The sequence below is a fragment of the Zootoca vivipara genome, chromosome 15 (assembly GCF_965207765.1).
Source record: "Zootoca vivipara chromosome 15, rZooViv2.hap1.1, whole genome shotgun sequence".
Lineage (NCBI taxonomy): Eukaryota > Metazoa > Chordata > Lepidosauria > Squamata > Lacertidae > Zootoca > Zootoca vivipara.
In genome coordinates, this window is record NC_142598.1 from 2,458,208 (window position 1) to 2,482,470 (window position 24,263).

At 46.6% G+C, this 24,263-nt stretch overlaps 1 protein-coding gene across 4 annotated transcripts in view; it reads right to left on the reverse strand.

Annotated features, from left to right (window-relative positions):
- The window catches only part of IQSEC2 (IQ motif and Sec7 domain ArfGEF 2), a 175,772-nt gene that overhangs the window by 15,316 nt on the left and 136,193 nt on the right, over positions 1–24,263 (reverse strand). For 3 of the 4 annotated variants that reach the window (XM_060269213.2, XM_060269215.2, XM_060269214.2), the window contains 9 exons: positions 21,416–21,710; positions 20,423–20,821; positions 17,862–18,736; positions 12,728–12,889; positions 11,594–11,716; positions 6,765–6,931; positions 1,153–1,292; positions 912–1,037; positions 141–240 (listed from right to left, as the gene is read on the reverse strand). In XM_060269213.2, coding sequence (XP_060125196.1) covers positions 141–240; positions 912–1,037; positions 1,153–1,292; positions 6,765–6,931; positions 11,594–11,716; positions 12,728–12,889; positions 17,862–18,736; positions 20,423–20,821; positions 21,416–21,710 — 2,387 coding nt within the window. The remainder of the gene's footprint in view (positions 1–140; positions 241–911; positions 1,038–1,152; positions 1,293–6,764; positions 6,932–11,593; positions 11,717–12,727; positions 12,890–17,861; positions 18,737–20,422; positions 20,822–21,415; positions 21,711–24,263) is intronic. The other variant, XM_088658800.1, reaches the window with a different exon arrangement.

A 24,263-nucleotide genomic window follows, 5' to 3' on the forward strand; every position in this document is an offset into this window, starting at 1 on the left:
ATCAATGTGGATCACTGAGGAGAGCTCAGTGGAGAGAATGGAGAAAAGATGCTAATTTGGGAGAGCTGTTAGTATGTTGTGCCGGTTGAGCCCTGGGTTCTAGGCTCCTGTATCATGACCTATGGTTAAGAGAAACTCACATGAATTCTGAAAGAGCTGCAACTGCATCTCAACAAGAGGGAAGCTCTGGCGGAAACTGTATGTCACAAGGATCTTCTTCTTCTGGAATATCTTTGTCACCTAAATGTTGTGAGGAGATGCAGTGGGAAAGCAAAGGATCAATGAGGAGTAGAGAGAGCAGCGAGGTAACTGTTCACTAACCCAAGCACAGTGCTCAGAATTAGTCACCCAATTAGCTGAAACCTGCTTCTTTCCTGAGTTGCAACAGTCCAACCTACAAGTTAAGAACTTATTTGCTCTTATTGTCTGTTCAACCCATAAGGTATTTTCTTATGGAAGTTTTCAGAGCAGAGGGGGAGCTCAGAAGGAGCTTGGATATAATGTGGCATGGATGTTTAAAATAGATTCGTTAATTTAATTTATCCACAGTCCTTTTCTTTACAATGTGGTGCTACTGACGAATACATTTTTTTAAAATTAGCCAGTCTCCTGCATTGAGACAGCCTATTACCTCATGACAATGGCCATGTGGCACCACAAAAGCACTGTGGGAGAGAACCAGGAGGCAGCAGGCAGGCAGGTAAGTAAGTAAGTATAAAGCACAGCTTAGCAGTCATAGCTTCTTCCAAGAAATCTTGAAGATTTTTGTGACAATGTCCACAAGGTACGTGCTTCACCCAGGCATGTCAAAGCAGGTGCATGGTGGGGCAGCCAAATCTGCTCAAAACAAGCCACTCCATCCATCTTCCAACCCTCCCTCCACCACTAAAGCCTTAGCTCCCTGACCTTACCACTAACAAATCATTGAAGAGGAAGACCTCCCTCTGGTGTAGCCCAAGCCTCTGTGGCCGGTTGGGGTCAGGGACCTCATACAGCTGGCAGCAGCAAACCAGGCGCCTGTGGGGCAAAGAGAGAACCTGGGTGGGACAGACAGACAGACAGACAGAAAATGTTAGGAGTGGAGCCAGAAAGAGGGGCAGAAACCTTCCGTAAGCCCAAATCCATCTCCTCAGACAGCCTCTTCCCACTCACCGGCTTTTTGCCCACAATCATTCGCTCCACTGCTTGGACCTGAGATACGTGGTCATCATTGGTGCGCAGCTCCCGACTCTGAATTCTCTGGTAAATCCCTACAAGTAGGTCACGGGGAATGTCCTCGCCGTTATCTACCCCTGGTGAAGCAACAACAAAAGAGGTTGCAGAGAAAGACTTTGCCAGATTTAGTCACTCTCAAAAGCAAAAGCAGCTCTTCGAAGTGCTTTCCATAGGATATTCCCATGAGTCTTTGCAACAGCCCTACAAAATAGGGTAATAATATTACTCCATTACTGAAGACAGAGGTTGGAGGAATGAATGACTTATCTGATGCTACTACTGGCCAGGCTTGCATCTGCTTGTGCACACAGGCTGATCACTTCTGCTTTGGTCTTTCATTTGCACAAGGGGTGTAAACAAACCAGGAAGGTTAGCATTATGACTGAATAAAGGATTGTGATTTATTTCACCCTAACATGCCACGTTTAATAAGCCAACAGCAAACCTTGTATCTCTTTTTAGTAAAAGCAATATGGAATGTTTGTGAAACACTATAAAAGCATGTTTCCCAGGGGTGAAGGTGGGATGCCTACTGCACAATGATTAATTGCCTGATTGAATTTATATCCCACCCTTCCTTCCGAAAGCAGCCCAGGGTGGCAAACACATCCATAATTTTTTTAAAGGCATTCTCTAAAAACAATTACAATGAAAAACAGTATTTCATACAATGATCTCAGGGATCCTAGGACACTGGACAGTATTCTGCAGCCACCAAATGCTTGGGTGATCAGGAATGTTCTCAAATTCCTCACTTGGAAACCACCATTAAAAAGGCCCCATCACAGGGTCACCACCAACTCCACCAATTCAGGACCAGGCAGTTCCCCACACCCACCTGCTCCCTGTCCCCCCCCCCCAAACAGTACTTCTGTCTTGTCAGGATTCCAGGCACTCACACAGGACATTCCACTCACACAGGACATTCACCACCTTCACTGGTTCTGATTTAATGAGAGGTAGAGCTGGGTATCATCCGCATACAGTGGTGCCTCGCTTAACAAACGCCCTGTAAGACGAAAATTTCGCTTAAAGAAAGGATTTTTCTAGCGGAGGTTGCCTCGCAAGACGAATTCATTTTACAAAAAAATTGTCTTGCGAATCACGGTTTCCCACAGGAATGGGGTTAAACCACTGAGCCTAGGGCTTGCTGATCAGAAGGTCAGCGGTTCGAATCCCTGTGACGGGGTGAGCTCCCGTTGCTTGGTCCCAGCTCCTGCCAACCTAGCAGTTCGAAAGCACGTCAAAATGCAAGTAGATAAATAGGAACCGCTACAGCGGGAAGGTAAACGGCGTTTCCATGTGCTGCTCTGGTTTGCCAGAAGCGGCTTTGTCATGCTGGCCACATGACCTGGAAGCTGTACGCCGGCTCCCTCGGCCAGTAATGCGAGATGAGCGCGCAACCCCAGAGTCGGTCACGACTGGACCTAATGGTCAGGGGTCCCTTTACCTTTACCTTTTATGGGCAAAAAAAATAATCAAAAAAATGCAATGCATTCCTATGGGATTCGCTAGACGAATTTTTCGTTATAAGAATAGACCCGTGGAACGAATTAAATTCGTCTAGCGAGGCACCACTGTACTGGTGAACACCCAGCCCAAACCTGCAGATGATCTCTTCCAGATGCTTCATATAGATGTTGAAAAGCATGAGGGTGAGGATAGAGCCCTGAGGCACCTTGCAAGTGAGAGCCCAGGGGTCTGAACACTCATCCCCAAACACCACTTTCTGGACACGGCCAAGGAGGATGGAGTGGAACTACTGCATAATTGTGCCCCCAGCTCCCAACCCGCCTAGATGGTCCAGAAGGATACCATGGTCACTGGTATCAAAAGCTGGCCAACTCCCTCCTCACAGTTCTACTTTTGGCCTCGGAGAAGGAACACGGTCCTTCCTCCGCCTCCCCGTCCCCTCCCCCTCAGAGCCTGGCAGCTGCGGGGGAAACTGCCGTGTGTTCCTCGCGCGGGAGAAAGGCCAGGCAACGCGGGCGCCTCTATCTCCAGTGAGCAGGGCCATCAGAGGTGACCCCGGGGACAACTCGGCGGCCAAGACTCCGCGCACTTTCCGGAGGGAGCTTTCTGCTCTCCTCCCGCCACTCTGTGGCTCTTCCCCATTGTAAATGCTGCCATGGTTACCCAAGCAAGAATACAAAAGCCCGCCATGCAAAGGTAACTCTTCCTCCACTTTCGTTTCCCACTCCTCCATCTCCTCCACCCCCCGAATCCATTCAAGCAGCCGCTGCCAATCTCTCCGCAAGCGAGATTAGCATCCCTTGTGCTCCCTGCGCAGTCGAGCAGCAGCAGCAGCCGGAGCAGCAACCCAAAAGTGAGCTGCGCCAAGGCGAATGTGCCGCGCTCGTCAGCGCATAGGGTTTGTTGCAGGGCAGGCAAGGGAGAGGGGGAGAGAGAGAAGTGCAGGAAGCGAGCCGCGCAGAAAGAGAGAGAGAAGCGCAGGAAGCGAGCAGCACAGAAAGAGCTTCGGCTGCTCCCGAGCCCGGCTCTTCCACGTGTCAGGATAATAACAATTCTGACGGTCCTCTGAGCCCCAGTGCCACCAGCCCAGAGGCTCCTGCGGAAAGTGACCCGGTGGTTTTCCGGCTAGGAAAGGGTTGGGGGTGGGGCGCTGGAGGGATGGCGCTGGATAGGCTTAAGACGGCCCTGCTAAAAACCCTGCTTTGAGTTACTGGGCATAATCACTTTTAGCCACAGAAACCATTTGAGACTTCAGTGACAAGGGCTGGATTCAATTAAGATGTTGCACTAGCAGAAGCCAGCACAAGGACTCCCTCTAGTGCAATGGCACTTCCCCCCCCTCCCCAAATCTGCTCAGGAGGGTAGCAATTTCACTCCTCCGATGCTGCATTTGTGATTGGTGTAAATCACATGCCTGTCTGAGAAGAGTGTGGGAAACGGAAGACAGTCCTATCTCTTCCGCTGCATGTACTTTGTAACGTACTTTCACTTTTACTTGTGCCTGTTGTTCTCTTGCAGCTGAAGAGAACGGACGCCATTATGCTTTTGTCTGTACATAGTGTGTAAATAAATTCAGTGGTACCTCGGGTTACAAACACTTCAGGTTACCATCTCCGCTAACCCAGAAATAGTACCTCAGGTTAAGAACTTTGCTTCAGGATGAGTACAGAAATCGTGCTCCAGTGGTGGCAGGAGGCCCCATTAGCTAAAGTGGTGCTTCAGGTTAAGAACAGTTTCAGGTTAAGAACAGACCTCCAGAACGAATTAAGTTCTTAACCAGAGGTACCACTGTAGTAGATTAGCTCTACGATGTCTCACGCTTCTTGCTGTGTTATGCCAGAAGTGAAGTGTACATATACCATCCGGTATATGTAACTGAGCACACTGGAAGAGAAGGGAGATGCCTTTTCCAGAGCTGCGTGTACCAGAGGACGCTCAGAGTTCTAGGGGCTTGCAGGCACCCCATTTTTCAACAGGGAGAACCCCTAGAACAGTGTGCAGGGGGAGTAGAGGGGAGATATTTTGTCTGGCAAGCAAACATCATTGTGCTGATGGAATGATCTCCTTAGCATGCTGCTGAATTCCACCTGAGGAGTACTCCCAAACTACAAATGTGTTCCTTTGTGGGAAGTGCAAGCCCTCCCAGTACAGATCATATAATGTACCTAATTCCTGGACATCTGCATCACAAGTAGCAATCCTATTCAATTGCTCTCAGGACTCTGAAAAAAACAATTATCTGTCTTCAGCCTTAATTAACAATCTTCCAGATGCTGGGTCCTTTCTGAAATACTAACGAAGGCTTCTTGTTAGAATTATAAAGCTGATGAGTGGAATCAAGTGTGGGAACTGAGTTTTCACTTGTGAGGAAATGAATTTTACTATCCACATAACCAACATAATTAGGTCAGTACTGTATTGGCTTAGAAAATCACAGGGCTTGTGAGGTTGCCCACCTGTCCCAAGCATGGCCTACTCTACTGAAAATGAAGGGAAATAATAAAGAGGAAAGAGGGTAGAAATGGAATTATAGAAAACATCTATGCCAAGACACAACATGTAGATTTACAGGGTCAGAAGTTGTGAGCTAAATCCTGAGGATTATTATATCTGTGGTGCTGCAAGAAAGTAAGACTGCACAGACAATAAAGAATAAAGCATGCTTCCTTCCCTCCATCCATCCCTGGCCCTCCTATACAATCTGTAAGTGCATGTAACAGTTTCCCTTTGATCTGAAAGATTGTCCGCGAGGAAGGTTCACCCTCATTTTCTGTGCCTTAAAAATACCACAAGGCACACTAGCACGATGCACTTTAAGTTAGGTTGTGCTTCTCGTTTCAATAGGAGGCTGATGGCTGTTCTGCTGAAGTAACTAGTCACTGCTTGGTCATCACCACCATCATTATTTTTGTAGCCCAAGGAGAGAAGAGTCAGGAACAGCAGGTGCAGTGGATTGCAGAGTTCCCCTCCTGACAGTAGCATCAGGGGCTGCCGATGGATGGCGTCTGAGAGGGAAGGAGAGGGGTCTGCCCTCCTTCTCTTCTCCTGTGCATCTGGCCAGATGGTTCCCAGCCCCACTGGGGCCATGGCTGCTCTCCTTCTCCTGCTGAAGGGGCCCTGAGGGCCTGTGGCAGACGGAGGGAGGCCCAGAGTCTGTCCCAGAGAGGCCAGTCCTTCAAGAGCAAAAGAGGGCCATCCTGCATGGGGTCCCCTTCCCCCCTTTCCTTGGCGCGCTGGAGCTGGCCTTTCAGGGCCCCCACACCTGCGCAGCTAAGGGACTCGCTGCTGCTGTGGGAGTCAGGGCAAAGGAGTCAGGGCCCCTTGGCACAGGGGCCCAGTGACTCCTCTGATGAGTCTGCAGAAAGATCTCCTCTTGAGAAATGCCTTTCCGCCCGTTCAAACCTTCCAGGCTGTAGGCCGAAAAACAAAGGGCCCAGAATATGGATGCTGGGAGGAGGGGAGGAGGGAAAGGAGAGCTCTATGGAGCTGGGAGAAAATGAGAACCCAGTAGGAGTAGCGGAAGGGAGCAGAAAGAGGGTAAGGAAAAATCCCTTCCAAGTTGGCGTTCCTGCCTCTCTTTCACCGTGCCCAGAGCAGCCGGTCAAACAGCCTGCCAGTGACTCGCAGGAAGCTGAACGGGAGATAAAGGGGTTGTCCTGCGCCAGGTAGAGTCTCCAAAGAGTTCACTTCCTGCCAGAGGTGAAATGAAACTGGGATAGATTCTGTAGCCCCAGGCCTGTCCCTGGAAAATCAGGACACTTGGAATGTATGCTACTGATCCCTCTCTGGCTTCTGAGATTTTAGCAGGCCTCATCCATGCACCTGCAAGCTGCCTTTTTAGCCACAATGGCAAGAAACCTGCTGGGTTACACACACACACACACACACACACACACACACACACACACACACACACGGCTTTTGGGAAGCTGCATTTTATCCTTGACACATTTTTTGCTTTCCCTGAACTCCCAGGGAAGTATGGGACTCCTTTGGGATTCCAACCATGTTATCCCGAGGAGCCAAATGCAAGAGACAACGCCAGAAAGGATTGTTTGAGTGCTGTTCTTGCTTACCTCGCAAATTTTTGATGAAGTCATCCAGCTTCATCTTCCTCTCCGCCTTGACACTGGGGCTGTACATGTCGGTATTAAGAAGGATGATGGCAAAAGCCAAGATGAAGATAGTGTCTGGATTCCGGAACTGGCGCACCAAGGGGGCATTGCACACACAGTAGCGCTGGCTGAAACAAAATGCAGCAGAAGTCAAGGCGAAAAGAAAGTAACGATCAGCACAAAAGGCCGGAGGAAGAAAAGAGTCAGAAGCAGCTCAAGGTGGTGAGTGAGCTCAGGGTTTAACTAACCCTCGATCCCTCTTCCCAGTGAACTCTGGAAACTGCGTTCTGTGAGGGATATGGGGGGGTCACCTAATCGTATCCTTAACAAACTACAGTTCCCAGGATACCACAAGTGGGATACTACTTCACATGTATGGTGTAGAGGGGGGTTTTAGAGGAGTGAAAGTAAAAGCCAAAATCTAACCATTCTGGGGTCTAAATAAAAAATAGTATCCCCCCGCAAAAAATAAATAAATGTATAATTCATACTGAGGCAGGAAGTTCTGAAATTAAAGGGTTTCATTGGCTCTCTTACTCTGTTTTCAAATTATAAATATGCATGAAAATTCCACATCCCATTATGGAAGAAAACAACTCACAGCTACTACATTCATTTACAGGCAGCCTTCTAGTCATATAAATAGCAGGGTTGCACACTCTAAGATGGATTAATCAACAGATTCATTACCAAAGGATTAAGCTGATTTACTGGTGGAGCCCAGTTGTAAAACTGATGAAGCTGAAAATTAAAAGACATGCTTTCTTTATTTTTTGAGGTTGTTTTGGTGCTGGTGCATTACTATAATATGGAAGAAAAAAGAAAAATACGGCCTTTTAATAGTAGCTTTTGTTTATTAAAACACAAGTTCTCTCACATTCTCTTCAATATCACAATTCAAAAACTCATATTACAAATGTTTTGTAATAGGCTAATATATGTAACTATAAGCAGGTAATTCATTGATTAATCTATTTAGAGACATAGGTTGGATCCAGATTGAGTTAGTTGCACTTGGTTTCCAATGAAATAAATGGGATTTGAGTCACAACTAATTTGTCCCATTTTTCAATGGGTACCAAATTCAATTACGTATACTTAGGGCTTATCTACATTTCAGTTTGTGTTGTGATTACTAGGGACAGGTCCGTGATTTGCAAAGATGCTATTTCTATTACAGACAGTCCCTATAGTCAATGATACATGAACCTTTAAGGAATGGCAGAAAGATCTATCTAAGTTTATTTGGCAGGGGAGAAAACCCAGGATAAAACATAAGAATACGATTGATAGCAAAGAGAGAGGTGGTTTCACACACACTCCGACTTACAATTATATTTTGACACATCATGTTTATGTTGGTTGAAATACAGTCATGCCTCGTGATATGTCCGCTGCGGGTTCTGTCTTTTCAGGTTACGGATGTGCCGAACCCTTCTTCCCTGCTCAGTGCCTGAGGGCCCCAGTCCTGCCACTCACCACCTGGCCCAGGGCGGGGCATGATAGGCTTTATAAAGGACTCTTGCCGCCGCCGCTGCTGGGCAGAGAGGGCTCCATTTTGTTTTGTATTTTGTTAAAATTCCTGTTATTTTTTACCTATGTTATTTTAAACTGTATTAAGGATGTATTCTTAGTTTTAGATTTTGATTTATGTCGAAATTGTTTTCCATTCGGTTGTGTATTTTTTGATATGGTTTATGTATTGTTTGTGACTTTTGTAATTGTGCTATTGCTGTATTGTTTTGATATTCGACTGGAAGCCGCCCAGAGTGGCTGGGGAGACTCAGCCAGATGGGCGGGGTACAAATAAAAAAATATTTATTATTATTATTATTATTATTATTATTATTATTATTATTATTATTATTATTCCCCTTGCTGGCTGGGACAGTGCCTGGGCTCCAACACATCCCTGAGCCGTCCCTCCTCCCCGAGATGGTCAGAGTGGTGCAGGGGCTCCGATACGTCTCTGAGCCCTTCTTCTACCATCTGTTCCCCCAAGCATTGCCAGGGCTCTGATGCCTCGCTGAGCCTTTCCTCTTCCATTTCGCTTTCCCCTGACCCGCTGCTAGCGCTGGTCAGGATGATGTGGGGAGGCTCCCTGTAGGGAGTCCCCCTGACATATTATATACATATTGAATTTATATATCACCCTTCCTCCTGAAGGAGCCCAGGATTCTGATCAATATTAAGTAAGAGCTCTGCTGGATCAAACTAAAGGCTCATCTAGCTGAATACAGTCATACCTCATTATATGTCCGCTTCATGTTGTGTCTTTTCAGGTTATGGATGCACTGAACCTGGAAGTCCTGGAACGGGTTACTTCCTGGTTCCGCACGTCCATAAAACTGCGCGCATGCACAGAAGTGCTAAATCACGCTTTGCGCATGCACAGAAGCGCCGCATTCCATCATGCGCGTTTGCAACATGAGGTACCACTGTAGTCCATTTCCACAGTAGCCTGACAGATGCCTTTGGAGAGCCCACAAGCACCATCTCCTGCTCTCCCTTCCAGGCAACTATACTATTCAGCAGCATGCTGATTCACAGTCCATTTTACTATCTCAACGCCACAGAACAAAGGCTGTTTAGCCAATTTACCTCAGGGGAATTTACCTTCCCATCCTCCAAATGAGGATGATCATCAAGAAATGGCTATCAACTGAGACATTATTCCAAACCATAGTCTGTCACCCCAATCAAACCAGTTTCTTGTTCTGGTTTACCCAGTGCTTTTTTTGGGGGGGGGAATGCAGGGGTATACATTTCCCTAAACATTTTGTGAATCTAAGTTTGGCCTCATTGAGGGGCAGTATTTCAATATGAGTAAGAAAATGAGAGTACCCCTAAACATTTTTTAAGAAAAAAAGCACTGGGTTTACCAACTAATTGCTAACCAATGTTTGTCAATTCAGATATTGCACCAAACTGTAGTTAAGCTGGATTGAGCAGGAAATCAATAACATATCTTGGGGTAGGGAAAGGGGGATCCTTTTTAACACCAACAAGCCACCCCTGTGGCACCAAAGTCACAGGATAGTCTGCCTAAACTTAACTGAATTATGGTCTTGAAACCAACAAAACTCATAACTCTTTTTTAGAGAGGAGAAACAAACTTTTCAAAATCTGGAATCAAAACTACTTCCCTGTTTCTAGTTACATTTTTGCAAAAGACCAATTTGTAAGCTGTTACTGTAACTGTAGTCTTTTATTGGATAAAATAATTATTCCCTGCCCTCACCAGAAGGACCATTCTAATCCACCGCAGATGTGAACACTGGCTCCCTCCAAACCACAGTTTGCCAATGAGTCATCTTTGGGAAGGAATGATCCTTCCTTCTCCTTCCTCCCCACTCTGCCACATATTCCCCTCCCTCCCTCCCTCCCTCCCTCCCTCCCTCCCTCCCTCCCTCCCTCACCTTGTTTGACTTAACCATGACTTAGGCTGCAATCCTTACACACTTACCCAGGAGTTAGCCCCACTGAAGTCAATAGGACCTACTTCCAAACAGACACGTAGTAAGAGTGCACTACATTTTGTACATTTAGCATAATGTTTGTAATATTTAAAATCTTGGTTAATGCTAACCAGGGATTTCAAAGTTGCTTCAAACCCTGGTTTCAAACTCTAGTTAAGTTAGAACTGTTAAATTAACAGTTTACATTTGTGAAGGCATAGCATCAAACCATGGTTAAGGCAAGGCAATCAAGGGAGGGAAGAATCTGGAATGCGGAATGTGAACCGGAAAAGGAAGGCAGTACATATTCTCAAAACTGCTCCTGGTCTGCAAGAGGCTAGTGTTATTTCTACACTAGTCCTGTGATGTATTTTGCAAAGTGTGTATTCTCAACTTTGTAAGCGAGACAGCCAGCTCTCGATCTAAAATTCTTTCATGGTTATTCTGTAATCATTTTTAAAGGGACAGCTGTGTAGTAGCAAAAACAACAGAGTCCTGGCACCAGGACTAACAACCATACCATAAGCTTTATTATCATTTTACTTCTTTACAGTGGGTGGGCACAAGTCCTTAAATACTACTCAGTCAGATTTAAAGCCTACCCAACTTTGGCCAATGCTCTGCAGTCTTAACAGACAATGGGGTGAAAGAGTGCATCTTTTGCTTGTGCCTGCCCACTACGTACTGCTTCGTCAGGCTCATATACGCACATACAGCCACACACATATTCCCTGCCCGCTCTTTCTTACAGCAGATGGATGGAGTGGGCGGGATACATGCAAAAGGAGATGTATGTGCATATATGATCAATCAAAACAGTAGCTTTTAAACACTGTAGAAAGGGATCTAATTAAGCTAGAAACTTACTCCAGCTCCTCATAAGTCAAAATTTATACACCAGAGTCAGCACATAAACCTGCCCATTTAAGTGTTGAATGGTTTATTTAGCCTTCCTTCAAACTCCAGCGTTTTTCCTCTTACTCATAGTTTATTTCAATAAAAACAAATTCAGGTTCCATCTAAATATATACAGGAATAGTTGCTAACAGTAAAAAAATTATTTACATGCCCCTTGGTCCAGGATAATTGAGGCACTATATGTTGTAGCGTCACAATACAACCTCACTCTTACTGCAGTGATTAACCAAGAATATTCTGGGGCAGAACCACATGCTCCTCATTGCCCAGACCAGGCTTCTTCAACCTGGTGCTCACCAGGTGGTGTTGGACTCCCAGTAGCCAACATGGTGATGGGGATGTTGGATGATAGGGAGTTGTACTGCTCTAAACTAAGAAGGAAACCTTGGGAAGATGGCAGCACCTCCAACTTACCTGAAGGCCTCAACGAGGCGCTCCACTTTCTGTGCCTCGCCTTGCACCCGAATGTGAGACTGGAACTTTCGCAAAGCATCATCCAAGTCCATGTTGGAGAAGTCCATCTCGTCTACCACGCAACTGTAAGGCAAGAGAAGACAGGAGAGTGACACACAGCAAAGCAGCAAGGGGGGTAAGGGAATGGTATGTTGGCCTGACATGTGTCGATCCCCAGCATCTAGGGGATTCCTGCCCCAAACCCTGGAGCACCGTTGCTAGTTAGATGGCTTATGACTTTGTGTAAGGGAGCTTATGGCGTTTCTACCACTTCTCTCTGTTTTAAAGCAAGTACTGTTGTAGCCTTATTAGCTACTAAGGGTCCTTTAAGTTGCGCCCAGGCAGGGACAGAGACAGCCAATAATGACACCGGGGGTTGAATCCAGAGAAAGAATTTAATTCTTAAATTTAAGAGACTCTTGGTGGTCAGCTCCACGACAAGAGTAAAGAAACACAAATTTGCAAAGCTTCTTATACTGTACACTTCTTGGGCTCCTTTCCCCCTCCTCTGTAAATGTGCGCACGCAAGGGGGTCACAGGTTACAAATCCATATTAGGAAAATCCGTATCCTGTCCTTCCCATAAACACAAAGGGGGTCACAGGTACATATAAGGAAGATCTGTGTCTGGTCCTGTGCATAAACACATGCTAGACAAGACTATCTTGCCTGTGTCTCTGTCATAGCTGCCAAGTTATCCCTTTTTTACAGGGATTTTCCCTTATGCTGAATAGGCTTCCTCGCGAGAAAAGTGAAAACTTGGCAGCTATGGTCTCTGTGCGTCAGACTGATAGCAGCAGACAAGGCCAGCCATCCGGCCTTGATAGCAAGCTGGGCATCCTGTTCCTTTTGCTTACATTACACAGAGAGTGGCAAAGAAAAAGCATTTTAAGCAAGACATCCCAGGGATATGTGGGGGGGCGGCGGGCTAAGCCATACAATCAGAATTATACAATGCAACTATATGATCAGATTTAGCTCAATAATACAATTGGCAAATCTCTCCCTTCATTGTGAGCCTTGGGGAACAGGATGAGCTATAAAAGTTAAAACCATGGTGAAGGGGAGGGGGAAGGAATCAAGCAGAACTCCTTACTCCAGTACGTCCCGGTTGAACTGCTTTTGCCGGTTACCAAGAAATTCACCAATCATCTGCCGGCTCAGCCCTTTCCGCTCCAGGATAAAGCGTGCCACGCCAACCGGTGTGTCTGACAGGAAGCCTCTCTCAATCAAATACTGGATTCCCTTCTCTGGTTTCCTGCCGGTGGGATGAGAAGGAGCCTTTATGCACACCTGAAACCCTTTTCACCTGGAACCCACTTCCCCCAGCTCAGCTATGCAGGGCAGAACACCTATTTCAAAATATAATAATAATAATAATAATAATAATAATAATAATAATAATAATAGTTTATATACCCCCCTATACCCGGAGGTCTCAGGGCAGTTCACAGAAAAGATCGCAACATATATAATCAGAATAACAACAACAACCCAATAACACCCCTCCCCCAAGAAAAGAGCCACATTTTAAAAGGCTATAGGATGTCAAACAGCTCAACCAGAGGCCTGGTTAAAAAGGAACATTTTTGCCTGGTGCCTAAAGGTGTATAATGAAAGTGTCAGGCAAACATCCCTGGGGAAAGCATTCCACAGAAACAGGGAACCACTGCAGAGAAGGCATGTTCTCCTGTTGCCACCGGTGCTCTGGACCTCTCGAGGAGGAGGCACATGAAGGAGGGCCTCAGAAGATGATCTCAGGGGGTGAGGTAGCTTTGCAAGGGGACCTAAACCCACATGTTCCAGGCAAAGGACAGGACTGCAGAAAGGACCTGGCCTGGTATGGTTTCTATATTCACTTATCTGGAGTGGGGTGAGGACGGAAACAGGTGAGGGAAGAGGACTAAATTACCTAATGTGTCTTCTATTTACTGCTTTTAGTCAAAGGCCTTTGCAGACAACTTAACGGCTCTTTTCTCCATTTGATTCCAACTCAGCCTTCACATTTCCATTTGGTTATGTGACAAGCCCAAGGCTGGTATAAGTTAAATGATGGCTATTATAAACGACCCAGTAAATACACCTGCAAACTAGGCTGGCACAAGCTGTTTCCTTGTCCCAAGAGACAGCACCACAGAACCTGAGAGATGCAGTCCAGGGTCCTTACTGATATTGCAAAAAATCATGGAAAGCAACTCTCAGGTGGTGTTCTGCTTCACTAGCACCCTTAAATACAGAGCTGGTGCAGTCAGCTCTCCCTGCTCCCAAGGATAAGGACAGAATGCATGGTGTTAACTAGGTATTATTCAGAGTAGATGTATGGAAATTGACAGACCTAAATGAAATTAAATCTTCTTTAATTTCAATGGGTCTACACTGAATGAAACTTAGTCGAAAATACCAGGAAATGTGTTCTCGCTTAATTCAACAGCTGATACGCAAGTATCAAGGAAACCACATTGTGAAGACAATGGTTACATTTCACTTCCTAGGCAGGAGCTGTTTTGTCCCAGGGTCAATGCAGGTAAGAAACATTTCCAGCAGCAGACACCCCAGATTGCTGGAAGAGGCTAACATCACATTCCTACAGCAAGTTGCCCCATGGCCAAGACATGGTAATGGATAATCACTGTGGGGACCACTTAGCTCAAATGGTGGAGCATGCAGCTTTGAACATAAATAAACTTAATGAACACCACTTGGCTTGGTGGAAAACTATGCCCCTTTTCCTTCCACCTTGCATAGACCAAGAGGCTCTGAGTTTGAGTCCCTGCTGATCCTGACAGCTGGGCTGCCATTTCTACAGATCATGGCTAACTCCTACCATGGAGTCAAATAATGCTCCCCTTTCCTTAAAAAAATGTTCAAACCAATCCCCCACAGTGGAGGAAGGAGACTGAATGTAATTTAGTTGATTTGGGGCACTAACTTTGCCTCTGGCAGCAAAAGGGTGAAAAAGCTAAGGCTAACTTTGGTGCAGGGTGTGTGCGTGCGAATTAAGTAAGTCACAAAGTCAAAGTTGGTCTTAAAAACTCTCTCAACTGGCTGGGACCTGGTCTACACATGAGACGATAGACTAGACTGTACTACATAGAGTCTTTAGGAGGTACATATAGGAGGTACCATTTTTTAATGTTCTCTCATGAAACACACACACACACACAATTTCTCTTTAAGTAAACAAGAACCATTTTCAGGGAGTTTTAACAGAGAATTGGTTTTTAAAAATCAAAATTTCCTCTCCTGCAGTCTGAAATGGCACTGTCCACTCTCCCACCTCAAGACTCCACCATCTTTTTCTGTCATATGCTTAGATTCAAGTTTCAGTACTGAATTCTTCCAGTGGTCACAAGATGTAAGCAATACTGTTCCCCATCATCCATGTCTCCCCACACCCCAATAAATATGGAAAAGAGGCAAAAAGAGGTAATGGGAGCTGTGTGTGTGTGTGTGTGAATGTGTTGGGATACAACTTAACATCTGGGTCCCAAAGAGGAAAGTTTTTCTCAGCCTCATTTTGGTTCACCAGTATTTCCCAAATAGCATAAGCAATGAGGGAAGTGTTAATTATGAGGTATTGATATGGCACAAAAGTTGCTCTAGATGTGCTGGAGAACAGATGCCCCTATTGGATGATATTGGACCACAGTGCAGATCTCTCCAGAAATGAGCACATGCAATGGCAAGTCCCATGAAGCAAGGTCTGCACTCATCACTCATGCCAACAAAGCAAATTCTGAGCCATGCTTAAAAGCAGCAAAGTGGGAGGAGGCAACTGGATTTGATTTGACAGTGCAGTCAGCGAGAAGTTCCTGCTCATTACAATGGGGCTCCCAGCAGAGAACACGCTGATGGACAGCAATCTACCTAGACTAGTGGGGGAGGGGGTGTTACCATTCTGGGTTTTCTGTTTCCAGTACCAAAACATATTGAATGGGCCTCAAACAATCTGCAAATGAGCAGGGTTTGTCTCCCAGGGAGAGAGGGTGCGCAGCTCCCTCAGCCTTGGCACTTTGCCCCAAGGATTCAATGTGAGTCATGACTCCAGCTGGTTAATGTGTTGTGATGGCTGCCTCCCAGCCCTCAAGAGCCTGCCTCCTGCCAGTGAAACAGATGCTGTCTTGCTCAGTAGCTATTAAAATACCAAGAGCAACAGGAAGCCAAGATCCGAGCCTTCCCCGTCCCCTTCCTTGGCCCAGAAGACCACTGTGCACTGCAGGGAGTTATCAACCAGTTGGGATGGGTGGGAGGGAAGTGCATTAGGACCAAAAGGGGCACAGACAGGCTATTAGGCTGCCCCCTTTCTACTGGCTAGGTTACAAGTGCCTTTAATAACAGCCTGACATGCAGAAATTTAAGCAAGTGGAAGTTTTCCCCATCACTTAGTTCCATGACAAGAGGTGGGGAAAGTTTCCCTTGCTTACATTTCTGCATGTCAGCCTGTTATTTGGTGGAGCACCTCTGCCCAGCACCCTGAGATCAACAGGAGGGTCCTGCTTGCAGCTCCACCATGGAGTTCAGCTCAGTGTGGAGACCTGCAGCAAGGCCTTCTCTATGGTGGCACCTCAGTTATGGAACTCCCTCCCAACCTTAGAAGCAACAGTGGCTCCAGCCTTTCTTGTGCCTTTGAAGGCAGTGTTTACATTGATTCTTTCACATTACTTGTCATCATTTAATTGTTTAAATTGCATTATTATGATGGGGTATTTAAAAAAATATATTGTTTTGTTAATAAATGGAAACCAATTTGTGAGGAAAACCAGTATATAAAAGCTTTAAGGTGAATAAATAAAGGCACAGAAACATGGCCAATAAAAAAGGGAGGGTAATGCTAGGCAGAAATAGACAAAATGGAGCAAAAGCTGTAAAATTCCTGAGGAATGAGGTGTCACAGGGAGGTGGCTCATAGTTATAACATTTTTGCAAAACTGGAATTTCAACCAGAATTCAGCACCTGAACTGCCCAGTCTCTAAACTGACCCCAAATTTTCTGCCTGGGCCTCTCTACCAATATTCAAACACCTGGCCTGGCAGTCCAAAAGTCAGCAGCAACTAATCAGTCTCTCTCCTCCTTCAACTGCCTGTTTCTGCCAAATATTGTTTGGGTTCAGCCTGTTAGCTGAGCCTGGAAGGAGAGGAGACAACAAAGAGAAACCATCCTCGGTTAGAGGAACTGTGCCATCTTCTTGCTTGTACATTGTGATTGCCCAGCAATTTCATCAAAGTTATTATTGTCAAGTTCATGCATACTGTTCGACTCCAACATCCAAATTCTGCAAGCAGGAAACCCCAAACCACATGACCAATATGAGTTATTTAGTATGAGCCTATCTGTTCACATTTGCATCTTAAGTTTCTTCCGATTATTATTTTGGCAAAACACAAAAAGGGGAAGCCAGAGGGGAAGGAGTGGACCAAAAACCATGGCAACTAGGAAGCACTGAGAAATTGTTGATGCTCCATAGTAAATGATGTGCTAGAACAACCCCACAACACACACGCCTCAGGGTGAAACAGAATATCCAGACATCTGGTTATTTCCCATACTGTCTGACTGTGTGCCCTGCTTGCTCAGTGTGTGGGTCAACTCAGGGGAACAGTTGCTCATAAAGGAAAGGGCTATCAATGGCTACTACTCATGATGGCTCTGAATATCAGTTGCTGGGAATCACAAGTGCGGAGAAAGCACCGTTGCCCACAGGTCCTGCTAGCAAGCTGCCCACAGGCCACTCTGAGTACAGGCATCGTCCCTCCACTTGCACGCATTCTACTCGTGTGTGACTGCATATACCTGCAGCACCGGGGGGAGGGGGATAAATAGAATAATACCAGGAATGGCGGGAAAGAGCTGGAGAGTCCTCGTGGCTCACGAGGAGACCCTCCCCAGAGCCTGAAGTGGATGTCTGTGAAGGCAGAGGAAGCCCCAAAGAGACCGGAGGCACAGCAGGATTTTGTTTAGGCTGCTCCGCTTGCCCACCTAACAGCTGGCGTGCGGGGTAGTACCGCCACCGCTTTCCCTCATGTCCTCCAGCTGGCCTCAGAGCTTCAACTCTAGCTGAGGAGAGAGTTGTGTGGAAAGAGTGTGGGAGAGAGAGCTGTAGAGCAGGGGGAAATAGGCCCAACAGAGCCTTCTCTAAAACAAGCCCAACGCTTCCCTCCCAAATGGCTATCCTTCTACTACTGAAACTTCCATGGGCACCTCCCCATGACTCTGCCCAAGCATCTCATACTTGTTGAAGAGATTGAGGCCGATGCGGTATTGGCGACGCTGCACAACATCGTTGTTGAAGGCCGGAGAGTCCCAGCTGTGCCGTGTCTCCCGCTGGTAGGTCTGTTTGCAGGGGCCCCCGGGAGCCGAGGAGGCGGCTGGGGCAGGCGGGGGAGGGTCGCGCAGGCTGTCGCGGGAGGAGGAGCCTGAGCTGCAGTTGATGGTCTCGTTGGAGTTGGTGGTGCTGTTGAGGCTGTCGTTGTCCCCATCAGAGTTGTCCGGCGGTGGAGGTGGGGGCAGGCGCCCAGGGACTTGAGGGGGCGGTATAGGCAGAGGTGGGGGTGGCTGGTTTTGTTCAGGGTGATAATGCCGGTGTGGGTGTGGGGAACGGGTGGGTCCGCCAGGGTGCTTGAGGGTGCCGTGGGGACTGCAACCGTCTTGCTCAAATATGAGGCCCCTATTGAGAGAACCTCGATCGGAGCGGTCGCTTAGATCCACTGAGCTGTCGCTGGGAGGCTCGATGGTGAGCAACGGGAGGTGGGCCCCGCGCAGTCGGTAGTCCCTGCATTCCATACAAGGCGTGCTGCGCCGGCTGCCACCGTTCTCGCGGCTGTCCTCTCGCTGCGGCCCACCCCAGTACTCTGGCCGTGGGGGTGGTGGGATTGGCACTGTGGTGGGCTCAGGTGGCTCAGTGCTGGGTGGGCGCTCCAGAGAGATGGGTGAGGTGGGAGCTCCTTCATCCAGGTACAGCGTTACATCACTGAAGGAAGTGGCCGCACTGTCACCCTGCTGCTCCTTGGACTCGCTCTTTTCCAAGGAAGGTCCGCCAGCCCCTCCCTCCTGTCCCAGTGGGTGGCAGTTCAAGGCTTCATCAATCGACTCTGCCAAAGACTTCACCTGTTGGAAGGCACAGAAGGAAGTTAGCCAGGAGGGATTATACTCAGGGCTTTGTAAGAAGAAAATGGGGGGGAATGGAACCAAAAAGTGCTGCATCAAGGAAATTTACCTTTGAAAATCAAAATCACACTCTGAATAATCTTTTACAAAGCATGCTACAATTGCAGGAGGCCAAATGCAGTATTCTATCATAGCACAGGACTTGTAGTATTGTAGAAAAATAGAAGTTTATCCATTTATCAAAATCAGTTAAAGACAACAAAGGAAACACAATTTCATATGCAGGCTGCAGTTTGGGGCTCTACCACGCTAGAACCTTGGAGCACTGCTGAGGGACTGCTTTTTGCCATGGGAAGGAAAAGAAATTAAAATGTGAGTTCTACAGAAGTGTTTAGTACAGCATCATATTATCCAGCAATGCTGAATAATGGCTTTGGCCATGAACCTACTATAATGTATAAAAGAAAAATAATATGAAAGGAAACCAAGAACTAAAGTCCCTCCCATTCTGCAGGGAATAGAAGCTAACTAACTAAGAGGAAATTCTTCACTAATTCCCCCAGCTGTACTGAGATGCAAAAAGTGCAGGGAGGAGAGTTTTAATTGAAGGCAAATAGACCTGAGCATCCTTACTAAATAGTGCTGTTCCATAGTGAACAGGCAAATGGTGCAATCATCCTCCAATACCAACCCCACACCACAAATCAGATCTTTAAAAAAATGAAGGATATTGCAGAAAACATTGGAAAGCAACAGTATTACAGCAGAAAGAAAACACCAGCACAGAAAATGTAAGCGTTTAAATATTAGTTGCATTCTCTACCGCTTTTGTATTGAGTTTTTTTTCTTAGGATATCTTTTTGGAGTCAAAAGCAGGAATCAAGACTTTCTAATAAAATTAACCAAAACAAGCAAGCAACCAAAGCTTGCTTTCAGAGTTACAATCTGAGAGAACCCAAGAAGTTCAGAGCAGATTCACTCCTTACAAAGCAAGTGCTTTCAGGCCCAGAATCCTTTTACCCCCAACATGCATTTGAGGACCCATTTCTTTGTGATCAACCTTAGATCAGGCCACCACACATTAGTGGCTTACTATACCACCTGCATGTCTTTCCTTGTATCTCTCTACATATAAGAGCTAGAGGCTCTCTTTTTCCTTTCAATGAAATCTGAGAAGAGCTTTGGTTATGCCCTGATTAAAAAAACAACAGGTTAACCCCCCCCCCCCGGTGCTAGCACTCAGTGCGTTTGGAATTGTAGAGTTGGACGGGACCCCAAGGGCCATCTAGTCCAACCTCCTGCAATGCAGGAAACTGAACTAAAGCATCAATGACAGACAACCTCTGCATAAAACCCTCCAGTGAAGGAGAACCTACCAGCTTCCAAGGGAGTCTGTCTCACTGTCAAACAGAAAGTTCTTCCTGATGTTTAGTTAGAATCACCTTTCACGTAAATGAAAGACATCAGCATTGTTTAAAACTTGTTATTTTTGGATCCCGGTAAGCTGAATTCACAATGGTGGTAGGGCAACAGAAGGGATTTGCGAAGGGCTGAAGAAAGTCCGGGGGGGGGGGCTTGAGGTCATTACAAAGCAAAGGAACCAAGAGAACAGCCAAAGGGGTTGTTGAAAGGTCTTAGCTGGGCAAAGGAAAAGGCAAGGGTGGCGTACAGTTTGACATGGCCTACCTGCTTGGAGAAGGAGTCCTCTAGCTCAGTGATGTCATTGCAAAAGCCTCCAGAAGAGGAATGCAGGGAGCTGCCATCCAAGCCAGCCCGACAGGAGCCACCATAGGGTAGGCCATGGTCCAGCAGATGAGGTCGAGCACCGACCATGGTCCCCTCATCCAGTGAGGCTGGCTTGCCTTCAAAGTAAGGGGCATTCTGGGCCTTGTCATACTCCTCAAAGGAGTACTGCATTCGCATGTTGGAGAGGATAATGCGCCGTGACATGCGGCTCTCAGATGCCGAGCTTCGCAGACGCTCAAACTTCTTGTTCATGCGATACTGGCGAAAGGCTGTTTGGATGGTGCGAGCTGCTCGTCGGCTCAGGAAATAGCCCCCATACTTCCGCTCCAGCATCTCCACCTGCAGTAGGCAACAGAGGAACAGTAGTGGTGGTGAGGGCAGGGATTTAGGCAAGGGAGTGGGGAAAATCATTTGGATTAAACAATGAGTTCTATGGAAAAGAGAGATCTCGTTAGCAAAAGAGGGGGCAGGATTCTAGAGGACCACGGGCAAGATGCCACAGCAAAGGACAGCGCTTTCACTTTCACCCCCTAGAACATATGAATCAGCCTCCTGCTGAATCAGACCACTGGACCATCACTTCTAGGGGTGGGGAACCTGTGGCCCTACAGATATTGTTGGACTCCAAATCCCACTGGCCCCAGCCAGCATGCCAATGGCCAGGGAAAATGGGTGATATATCCCAGCAACCCCTGGAGGCCTAGGAGAAGAGCAAAGGCTTGCAATGGCCTCAACGTTCCTGACTGCACTGTGCCAAGTGAGAATGAGAGTTGAAGCTGGTCTCGTTGGCCTCAGTAGGCCTCTGGCTCTCATTTCTGAAATCATCTGGCCCTAATCATGGAGACAAGTGGCACACATTAGATTGCCTTGGGCTTCTTGCTATATATGGGGCTCCTGGCTTTATAAAATGTGCAAGCTGAAGACACTGGTTACCTTTTTGTCCTGGAGGTCTGTCGAGAGCTCATAGCTGTCTGACAGTGCCTTGGAACGCTTGCTCTCTTCCTCTTCCTGCTTTCTCAGCGCCACACTGGCTGGCTGCAGCCGAGCCCGCTGAGCCCACGGTATGCCTGGTGATGGAGTGTGACAGACAGAGGAGGACGATGAAGAGGGTGCCAAATTGTAGTGCTCAATCTTGGTCACCTCAGGGGCACAACGATAGGGAGGTTGACTGCCCAGGCTGTCCACTATAATAGTGCCTGCCTCACTTCCAGACGGGTCTCCTTCCACGCTGAAGAAAAAAGGAAGAGAGATTCAACAAACAGAAGAGAAGCCATGCTAGGTTTGAGAAGGGCCACTGTAGAAGTACTGGTGGTGAAATGGATGAACCTTTACCTGCCAGCCACAGTCATATAATTTCCCTGATTGACAGAAAACAGGCACCATGAAGCTGCTATTATCTCTGCTGGGGCATCAGGCCTATATTGTTTTCCTAGTGGGGCTAACAGCAGCTTCAGGGTGATTTAGATCCGGGAAGCAACATGAGGGGAAAGGGTTAAACACCTGCAGCATCATAGATCCAATCAAAGCTAGAGCTCCTCTACTACTTTTACGGGATGGGTCAGTTCCCATTCTGAATTCTCCTGACACTGACCTTCTGTAGGAACTTAATCATAGGCACTACCCACTAGGTGCCCATAATGACATTTGTACAATCACATTCTAATAAATTTTTAAAATAGTATTGTTACCTGTGTTGCGTTGCAATAATCAAGATGGATTGCTAACTCTAGTTCTGGGGATGTTCATCCAGCTCACAATATAAATGCTCAAATGCTCAAATGTGCTGCACTGTGTGCTGCCTTGCCTGCTATTTGGATGAAGGAGCTGAAGTTTCCATAGGCGTCTGCACATGTCTATTCCATGCAGCACAGGCTGCCTTGAGTGTGCCATTTCTGGATGGCACAAAGCAGATCCATGAGCGTGAAGCTCTACACGTGAATGGCGAAGAGCTAATGTTACCTCTAATATACAAATGGTAGGCAACGCCAGGAAAGGGTGAGCACACCAAGAGTGCCTAGCTCAATTCTTATCTCCCATCACATGGTGATTTTGATAAAGCCACCTGCAGAGTGTGTGTATATAACACACACACACACAGTATGTGTATCTAGCCACAATGAGAAAACAAGTACAAATGTTTTGAGTACTTTTTTAAAATTAAAAAATAGTACTTTGAGTACTACTGGTACTACTTTTTTAATCCTTCTATTGCTTTAAAAAAGACTTTAGTTGGGTTTTTTGTTTGTTTTACAATGCAGAGCTTACACACATATTCTGTTTGTCTGGTGAAATTGCTCCTGTTTTAACATTGCATCTTCATTTTTAATTAACAAAGCCTTGGGTGGTAAAGCACACACATATACACCCTGTTTAAGAAGCCACGCCTGATTTAATAAAAAGCACACTTACTCAATTCTAAAACTCATAAGCCACCAAAATGAGCACAGCCCATCAGCCACAAACAGTGACTTGGGAGGTTCTTATCAACTCCCTGCTTCTGCAGTCCCAGCAGGCAAACAACAAGTTTATATGAGTCTCTGGTACGCTGGGTCACAGGTTATTTAGACCTCTTGAACACCGAGAAGATGCAAGAAGCATACTTTGTTCTTAGAAGATGCAGGAATATGTTACAGTATCTTAGATGTGGCATCCTCTTCTGTGTGTAAGAAAGAAGGGGGAATGCCTCTTAACTTTGGCAAATGCAGAATGATGTCATGCTCTACAGCAATGATTTCAAACTTTTCACTGTTCAGGAACCCTGGAATCCTACTCCAGAATTCCAGCACACAGTAAAGGATTCTGAGAACACCTTTTTGCTTCTGGCAAAACAGCCTAGGGGCTGTTGCCCAGAGACCACATGCAACCCTCCACACATCTCTATTTGACCCATGAGACTCTCCCAATACCACAGCCTCTCCCAGGGCCACCTCCATCACTGACCCTGCTATGCACTCTCCTAGAGCAGGATTCAACTAAGTTGTTGTGGGGGACTTTCCTCTCCCACCTCCCAAATTTGTTCTGAAGGGCTGGGAAACCTCAAGAAGAGTGGCGCATTGGGGGGAGTCCCATTGCATGAGCAGACCTTGCTCCCCAACACTGAATTCACCCTTGAGCATGGGCGTAGCCCCCCTAAACCAAGTAAATAATTAAAAATACTTAACTGTGTCACAGATAACTCAGTTCTGTCCCCAAACATAAAGCCTGTTCCCCTAAAATAGATCCTGGCTACACCCATGCCCTTGAGTGCTTCTTTTTGGCATGAATGGGTATTTAAACTGTGATTAACTCCACTTGCTTGCTTGCTCTGACCTTTCCATGACTGTACAAAGCTAAAAGTCACACCTATTGTTTCAACCACTTTTGCTTCTGGCCCCATGCATGCAGCCCCTGAAATTTCCCCATGGGGGACTATGACCCTCACTCTTAAAAAGGTTCTCCAGCCATGCCCTAGAATGTGCCCAACACTCTTTTTCTGTGCATTACTTGGAAAAGAGGATTAATGGTGAGCAAGCTGTCTTGCAGGCATCTTATGGATCTATCTAGTCAAAGAGCCCAGAGACACTTCATGGTCTACAAACCAGATTGTCCCCTTCCACAAAAGAACATGGGGGCTCTGCAGTGAAGCTCTTTTCTGCAAGCTGACCAGAAAAGAACAGAGCTGCACAAGAATAATATTGTGCTCTTTCCCAGGTTGAGATTAATGCAGAGGCTTGTGCAGAAGATCATCATCTGCGACCTGGATCACAGCTGTGTCATTGTTCCTCCCAACCCCAGTCTCTTG